This window comes from Phacochoerus africanus, chromosome 1, assembly GCF_016906955.1.
Source record: "Phacochoerus africanus isolate WHEZ1 chromosome 1, ROS_Pafr_v1, whole genome shotgun sequence".
Lineage (NCBI taxonomy): Eukaryota > Metazoa > Chordata > Mammalia > Artiodactyla > Suidae > Phacochoerus > Phacochoerus africanus.
In genome coordinates this window covers 98742720-98751399 of record NC_062544.1, presented here as the reverse complement: position 1 = coordinate 98751399, position 8680 = coordinate 98742720, and the positions used below count along the sequence as shown (strand labels likewise).

General features: G+C 44.0%; 1 protein-coding gene across 1 annotated transcript in view; it reads right to left on the bottom strand.

The window, feature by feature from the left end:
• Nucleotides 1–4286: 4286 nt before the first annotated feature.
• Nucleotides 4287–8680, bottom strand: part of CMTM8 (CKLF like MARVEL transmembrane domain containing 8) — a 104593-nt gene continuing 100199 nt past the window's right edge. Inside the window, exons 3-4 of the mRNA XM_047769438.1 lie at nucleotides 6958–7074; nucleotides 4287–4561 (exon numbers count right to left, since the gene is read on the bottom strand). Coding sequence (XP_047625394.1) covers nucleotides 4478–4561; nucleotides 6958–7074 — 201 coding nt within the window. The 3' untranslated portion in view covers nucleotides 4287–4477. The remainder of the gene's footprint in view (nucleotides 4562–6957; nucleotides 7075–8680) is intronic.

Genomic DNA, 8680 nt, shown 5'->3' with positions numbered 1-8680 from the left:
CCACAGCAACACCAGATTTGAATCTGCGACCTACAAAGCAGCTGCAGCAACACCAGATCCTTAACCCATTAAAGGAGGCTAGGGAGAGGAGTTCCCATTGTAGCTCAGCAGTTAACGAACCCGACTAGCATCCATGAGGACATGGGTTTGATCCCTGGCCTCACTCAGTGGGTTAAAGATCTGGTGTTGCCATGACCTATGGTGTAGGTCACAGACACGGCTCGGATCCCTAATTGCTGTGGCTGTAACCTGCTGAGCCACGAAGGGACTCCAGGAACTCCTAGGAGTGAGAGACATGTGACTCTTCCTTTCCCTTGAAGACTTGGAGAGGGCGAAAGACTGGAGACAGCGGTGGAACAGTCAGAATACAAATACTTATTAAGTTCACGATCTTACATGGGTGTGGTTTGTGCTGCCCCCAAACAATGAACGATAGTAACATCAAAGATCACTGATCACAGATAACCATAACAAACATGGGAGTTCCCTGGTGACTCAGTAGGTTAGGATTAAGCATTGTCACTGCAGTGGCTTGGGTCACTGCTATGGTGCAGGTTCAATCCCTGGCCTGGAAATTTTCACAAGCCACAGGTATGTCCCCCCAAAATACCCCGTAATAATCATCATCATGAAGACATTTTAAATAGTGGGAGAATTACCAAGATTTGACACAGAGACACAGCAAATGCTGTTGGAAAAATGTTGCCGATAGCCTTGCTCCACTCAGTGCTGTCACAGACCTTCAATTTATATAAAACACACTATCTGGAAAGTTCAGTAAAGTGAAGCACAATAAAATGAAGTCAGCCTGAATGCCTGGATTGTTTTTCCTGTGAAAAATAATTTTCAATTTAATTGAAAATTAAATAACATTTTTTCAATTTAATAACTCTCTAGGGGAAAGAAATACAAACTTTAAATTGATTTTCTACCCAGGTATGCATCTTCGGTGAGTGTTTTTAAACGACTGTGCTCTATGCAGAGATATTTTATACATTTAAAATCTTTTGTGTGCTGATACCCTGAAGGGATTTTCCTGTGAAGGGAGCAATTTAAAAATGTACAAAAATAATTGATTCTGAACATTCTTGTGTTGAGGCTTTTTATGGTTTTAAAATATTGGCTAAATATTTATCTCTGGGCGTTATAGGGTGGATATAGCAACAGAGAGAGATTAACTGCCTAAAGCATTTCATCAATTTTTTCATGAGTGGGTAAATATATCAAATTAAAAGTCCACCCAGCTCCCTCACAGAGAACGTGATGTTTCTGGAAGGGCTGAGAGGTGAATGCAATTGGTGAACACAAATGGCAGAATATAAGCACGCTCTATATTATCCTTGTAATAATGTTTTTCAAACCCAGAAAACTAGTCTTATGTTTGCTGTGTTGCATGTGGCTTTTTGTTTTTTGCTTCTTTGGTAAGAGATAAATTAAACCCAGTTTAAAACTTATAGCTTTAGCTGAACAATAGAGAGTTATTTTGTTGTCTAAAAACTCACACTTAAAATTACTCACGGGAGTCCCCTGGTGGTCTATAGCAGTTAAGGGCTCAGCATTGTCACTGCTGTGGCTCAGGTCACTGCTGTGGTGAGGGTTTGTTCTCTGGCCCGGGAACTTTCATATGCCGTGGATGAAGCCAAAACAAAATATTCATTAAAAAAAAAAGTTGCTCGGTAGTCAAAAGAAGAAATAATTTCCTTTCAGCTAAAAATAAATATTTTGTTTGTTTGTTTGGAGGAGGGGGTAGTGTGTGTGTGTGTGTGTGTGTGTGTGTGTGTGTGTGTGTGTGAAATCTTAAGGCAACACAAAGAGTCATGCTTCTGAAAAGCCACAAATAAAGACACACAGCAAGCCCCCTGCAGAGACTCAAACAAATCACTGACTCTCCTGAAAAAGATCTCTTTGGTGATACTGGTTCAGGAAAGGCCTATGGTTGGTTGTAGTGTATTTGGAGGATACTGCAGAGTGGTTTACAAAAACTTTCATCCCAAAAGTTACTTACTATAAATTTGGCCATGGTTACAGAAATCACACACATGGAGACAGAGAGAGGGAGAAAGAGAACATAAGAGTAGGTTCTTTTCTTTATGACTGTTTCCAGAAACAGACATCTTAGGCTACAGTTTTTCTACTTTTTATGGAAACTTGATTGCAGCATAAAGTACTGGAAGAATCCATTGGAGGAGTTCCCGTTGTGGCTCAGCAGTAATGAACCCAACTAGTATCCATAAGGACATGGGTTCGATCTCTGGCCTTGCTCGTTAAGCATCTGGTGTTGCCGTGAGCTGTGGTGTTAGGTCGCAGATGCGGCTTGGGTCCCGAGTTGCTGTGGCTGTGGTGTAGGCTGGCAGCTGCAGCTCTGATTGGATCCCTAGCCCGGGAACATCCATGTGCCACTAGTGCAGCCCTTAAAACAACAAAAAAAACTAACTGAAAAAATAAAACAAAGAATCCACCGGTTACACAGGAGAATGTGCTTCTGTGAGTGTGAGAGGGAGAGACAAACAAAGAAACACTGCACCCAAACCCTGACTAGTTATTTCAGCTTTTCCTGTAAAATCAGCAAGTTGGAGGCTGTCCTGGGATGTATGGAAACACAAATCCAAAAGATTGATGTCCTGATCACCTGCAGGTCTGCATTGCTGAAGCTGAAATTTCACGGCTAAATGTTGGACTCAGAGAGGCCTCCTGTACTCCCAACACCCACCTCTCCCTCTTGGTGTCCCCTCTCTACTACTCCTTTGGACCCACAACCCAAGAACATCCTTTTCTTCCCGCCCCCCCCCCTTTTTTTGTCACGCCCAAGGCATTCAGAAGTTCCTGGGTCAGGCATGGAACTCGAGCCAGGGCAGTGACAACGCCAGATCCTTAACTGCTAGGTCACCAGGGAGCTCCCCCAAGAACATTCTTCATTATTCCTTTCAAAGGTCTAGGGTGGGCATTATTAGACCCTGAAGAAATCCCAACTCTCCTGTACTGGGGGAAACAGTTTGGATAAGGAGTAAGGATCAGATGAACAGAAAGACAGACCAACACAAAGAACACACAACACAAAGAAATGACACTGCCACTGGAGCAGAGGAGTAGAGGCCACGTTCACAGAGAGGGTGGCTGAAACCCTCTTACTGCCGCCAACTCTACCAATGTTTCTGTGATTTTCTGTTTTACAAAAGAGGCTCAGGTTGAAAAATCACCTGAGAGACACTGCTGTACCAGCAGCAACCATCCTGCCTAAAAACACTTCCTCCCAGGACACATCTGCCTTCCTGAATCTGGCTCTTCCCACTGTCTGATAACATCTAATAACAGTGTTAACAAATATCAGAGACTCTATATGGGAAAAGACTCTGAAAAAGAATGGATACATGTACATGTATAACTGAGCCACTTCGCTATACACCTGAAACGAACACAACCATGTAAGTCAACTATACTTCAATAAAATTTAAAATATACATATTTTAAAAATAGATTAAAGAATATATATTAGAGCTGGAGATGTGGGACCTTTCGTTCTGATACTTTCCACCAAATATGGAACCTGTGTCTCTGTGGTCAGCAAGATGATTTTAAGGTACATGCAAGTATTTATCCTTATAGTGGTATGAGCTTATTTGTTTGCTTGCTTGTTTTTTATTGTTGTTTGGGTTTTTGTTGTTGTCGTTATTGTTTTTGGCTGTGACACGCAATGGCTTGATGTAGGATCTCAATTCCCAGACTAGGGAATGAAACCTGGCCACATCTGTGAAAGTGCTGAATCCTAACCACTAGACCACCAGGGAACTCCTGGTTATGCACTTATTTTAATATGTATTAGAAAAAATACCACTAACACATCAGGGACTGTGCTCCCAGCAGCACTTAGGGCAAGCTCATTACTAAGGTCCAAGGCTAAGTTCTCACTGCATGCTTTCTGGGTCAACCACTTAGCACACGAGTGTCACGGACACCAACAATGCCCAGATTTGGGGAGCTGGGTCTCCCTCCTATGCTGGCCTGGGGGCTGTGGACGAATGTTTCCTGGCAACATCACCTCCAGGTAGCCCTGTGAAGACAAAGAACCCCCCAGAGCACCAGCCTTAGCCTTCAGCAACAGGTCTCCTTTCTTGAATCAGACACCACATGACCCAGGATTCTGAAACATTTAATCAAAAAAAAAGAATCTGGAATTTTAAAAGTTAGGTTTACAAACTTGACACATTCTTAGTAGTAGCAATTTATCTATACATGGCCTAAGAAACTAAGGTGATGTAGACATCAACAAGATATTTAAGAGTCCATTCTAAGCTACAGCACTTTGCAAGTAAGTATCTAGTTTAATTCTAACAAACCACTGTGAGCAAATTTAACTAAGTATATAAAAACATTAGTTAAATACAAGTCTCTGCAAATATACATTATACCTACAGCTGTTCTTACAGTGAGATTCTTCCTTTTCCTTTTTTCCCCAGTTTTTAATTCTCAAAATGGCGAATCACTGTATGGTCCTGGATCTCCAAGCTATAAAACTGAAATATGTGTTTCCAGCATAGCAGATGGTGACCAGAAAGGCGAAGAACTGGAGAAAACAAAGTGTAATAGAAAAAGGGGTTAGGGCACATTCTAATTAACAAAAGTTATCACTTCACCTCTACTGAATACTGCACTCACAGCATCCCTTGACTCCAAGCTTTCTCATCTAAAACTGCTTTACTGGTTCAATTATCTTCCTTCTGAAACGATTTCTGACTAGGCTGTTTTTCTTTTTTGGAACCTATATGGAAAGCTTCTAGTTTTACTCTGATAACGCCAGGGTATTCTACTTGGGGTGAAAATAGCATGCATCAGAGAAAAGCACATGGATTGCTAATTTGGTATCGGCAATTTAAAATTTTTATTTATTTATTTTAATTTTTGCTTTTCAGGGCTGCACCCACGGCATATGGAAGTTCCTAGGTTATGGGTCAAATCAGAGCTGCAGCTGCCAGCCTACACCACAGTCTCAGTAACGCCAGATCCAAGCCACATCTGTGACCTATACCACAGCTCACAGTAATGCCGCATCCTTAACCCACTGAATGTGGCCAGGGATCAAAGCCGTGCCTCATGGACACTAGTCGGGGTCACAATGGGAACTCCTTGGTATGGGCAATTTTAGACCAGAGCTTAACTTCCACGGCCATGGGGCCAGTTAACACAAATAAGCCAAGTGGATGAGAGGAAGCCATGAGCCCACTTGGAGTGTAAATGGAGAGTGGGGAAACCATAGGGCCTCTTCTAGGGCAAACCCCTACTCAGTTCCAGCTGATTCTTTTTTTTTTTTTTTCCTTTTGCTTTTCCTTTTGGCCACACTTGCAGTATGCTCAAGTCCCAGGGCCAGGGACTAAACCTGAGCTGCTGCAGTGACCTGAGCCCCAGTAGTGACAACACCCAGGTCCTTAATTTGCTAAGCCACCAGGGAACTCCCAAGCTGATTCTTGCCATATGCTAACTTGAGCTCAGTGCTGCCAAAGCCTCTGACTTTCAAGCTCCTGTGGACCCAACCTCTTTACCTTTATATAGACACTGAAATTTAAGCCAAGAATCTAATGAGTGCCCATGTATCACCCATCAGCTTTAACACTCTCCTGCTGGCACTGCTAATTGCGCACTGTCCCCAACACTTCTACTGCAGATGGAATGTTTTAAGGCTGTGGGAAGTAACATAATGTCTTTTCTATCAAAGGAAATCTTCGTGACTCCATTTTGCTCTAGTTTCGCCTTCCTGTGACCCCCACCCCTCCCCTTTCCCTCTTCTCCCAGTAACAATGTGTTTCAAATTAGCCAAAGGGGAAGAGTGTGTGCCCTGACCTGACCAATGGGAAGGGGACAGGTAAATCACCTGCGTTAGGGATAAATAGGGGAGGGTCCTTTGTTCGGCACGCACACTTTTTGGAGTGCCCATGCCCTTCTGCAGAAGTAAAGAGCCTTGTCGAGATTTCTTCTTGTCCATGTGTCTCACTTTCTGACACTGACAACCCGAGCCAGAGTTATTGTAATTTCCAACAAGGCTAATCTCATACAAACTTTTTTTGGCCGTGGCGTGTAGCAGCTGGCTTGATGTGGGATCTCAGTTCCTAGATCAGAGATTTAACCTGGGATGAAAGTGTCAAATCCTAATGTCCACACCACCAGGGAATTCCCATCAGAGAAACTTTTAAAATTAGCTTTTTTAGGGATTCCCATCGTGGCTCAGTGGCAATGAGCCTGAATAGTATCCCTGAGGTTGTGGGTTCAATCCCTGGCCTTGCTCAGTGGGTTACGGATCTAGTGTTACCGTGAGCTGTAGTGTAGGTCTCAGATGTGGCTTGGATCTAGCGTTGCTGTGGCTGTGGTACAGGCCAGCAGCTGTAGCTCCAATTCAACCCCTAGCCTTGGACCCTCCAAATGCCATGGGTACAGCCCTAAAAAAAAAAAAAAAATTAGTTTCTTTAATTGGAAAAATACACAGTTATGGATTTAAAAATGTAAACTGTACTGAAGCACATAAAGTAAACGGGCAAAGCCCTTATTCCACATCCCTCATGATCCATCACAGTCCCTGGATGCTGGTGTACATCCTCGTACGCATCCTTAGGGCCTAAGCAAACATTTCTACTTAAGCAATCCTCGTGTGCGTATCTTCTGCCTCTCTCTCTCTTCCCACTTACACTGTAGGCAGTAGAATTATTCTAGAATGGCTCAAGTGTTTTTTTTCCCCTCAAATAATTATTTTTTTTCCAGCCATTTGGTCTTTGCTCACATGGAATCTTTCAGCCTCTTTACACCTCAGGCCATCGGGAGGCCCTTTCAAAACAGGAAGTTCATGGTCAAGGCATCCCTACTGCAGGGGGTACTTTTCTCTGCAGATAACTTTGTTCTTCTCCTGGATCAGCAGTCAGACTTGGGGAGGGAGGGAGGAAGAGATGGTGGGGACGATATGGCTCACTCACTCACCGACGAGGCTGCCCAGCTGTTGAAGTTGTGACTGTCCCTCTCTGGGGAGACGGAAGATGCATCCACAATAGCGGCTGAGAGGTATAAGACGAAGGCACTGCCGTTAAAGCACAGACCCTGGGAGACAGAGGGGCAAATTGTTTAGGGAGGCTGGGAAGGTCTGAGCACCTCTGGGCCTCAGAGATGTCCAGAACTGCACCCCGATTGTGACCAGGGGCCCATCTGGACATGGGAGGAGAGCAGGGGACAAATGCAACAACTTTGCCCCTTGGGGATACTCAGTGAACACTGCTTCCCTGACTCACAGATGCTCTGAGAGGGTACAGAGGGACTCCTCAGTTGGAACAGCAAATACAATATCCCAAGCAGAAGGCAGACACATTTGACTTTAGCATCTGCCAGCAGTCTTCAAAATCTGGCTGTAAACATTTCCCCTCCCACCTGGCGAGGGAATGAACCTGTGCCACGGCAGTGACCCAAGCCACAGGAGTGCCAATGCTGGATCCTTAACTGCTAGGTCACCAGGGAACTCCTATAAACATCTCAAAACTGGGAGAGTTTACACCCAAACCCAGATTTCTGGATTACCTTAGGGAGGGACCAAAAAAAGAACAGAAGACCTTGCAATCCTGGGATCTCATTCCCAGCTGATTTCTCTGTGAAGACTATTCTGCAGTTGTTTAAGATAGAGTGCCTGAGTGTGGCAAGAGTTCAAAACTCTGAGTTTACATGCACATGCACGACCATCTGGTCTCCTCACGTGTGTGAGTGTGCCACCCCTAACACAGAGGTGATGGCCTTGCTGGATAAGATAAAGGTTTAAACAGTTCTGAAAGGCCTCAATGTCTTGGCCTCCTGACTGCTGGTCCCAGTTATTTATTTAATTTTTTGACCACGCCCATAGCATGTGGAAGTTCCCAGACCAGGGACTGAAACTGCACCATAGCAAGTGCAGAGTAGGGAAAACACAAGGCCCTCTTCTGGAGCAATACCCACCCAGTTGGACCCAAACTGGTGCAGTGACAACACCAGGTCCTTAACCCACTGTGCCACAAGTGAACTCCTGGTCCCAGTTCTTAATCACTACTGGGGAAGAGGAGTGCCTGGAACAGGATGAAATCAGAAAAACATTCTGGATTAAAGTTGAGAGACAGGGGCCCTGTGGTGTGTGAATCTGTACAAAAGGCTCCAAACCTCAGTTTCCTTATCTATAAAATGGGGACATACCTCATGATGATAAATTCTGAAAATGTAAATCAGAGCATTTTAAAACCAGGGAGTTTCGGAAGGCAGCAATGCTAAATAAGAAGAAAAAGTACCATTACGGGCAGTATTTAAAATTTAAAAAAAAAATTTTTTTTTTGGCCATAGTATGCAAATGTGCAATGTGCGATCTCAGCTCCCAGGATTGCACCCAGGCTGCAATGGTGAAAGCCCTGAGTCCTAACCACTAAAGTCATCAGGGAACTCCCTAAAATTATAAATTTTTAATCAGGGAAAGAGTCTTAGGCTTGGAAGAGAGAAAGACTAACAGATGCTCTAGGCCAGAGGTCAGCAAAATTAAGAGCCCTGACTAGCAGTCAGGGGACCAAGACCTAGAGTTCCTTCAGAACTGTTTGAGCCTTTATTTCATCAAGCAAGGCCCTCACCTCTGTGTCAGGGTGGTACACTCATGCCAGACAGGTCATGAAGGTGAGTATAAACTCAGTCTGACTCATGGCCA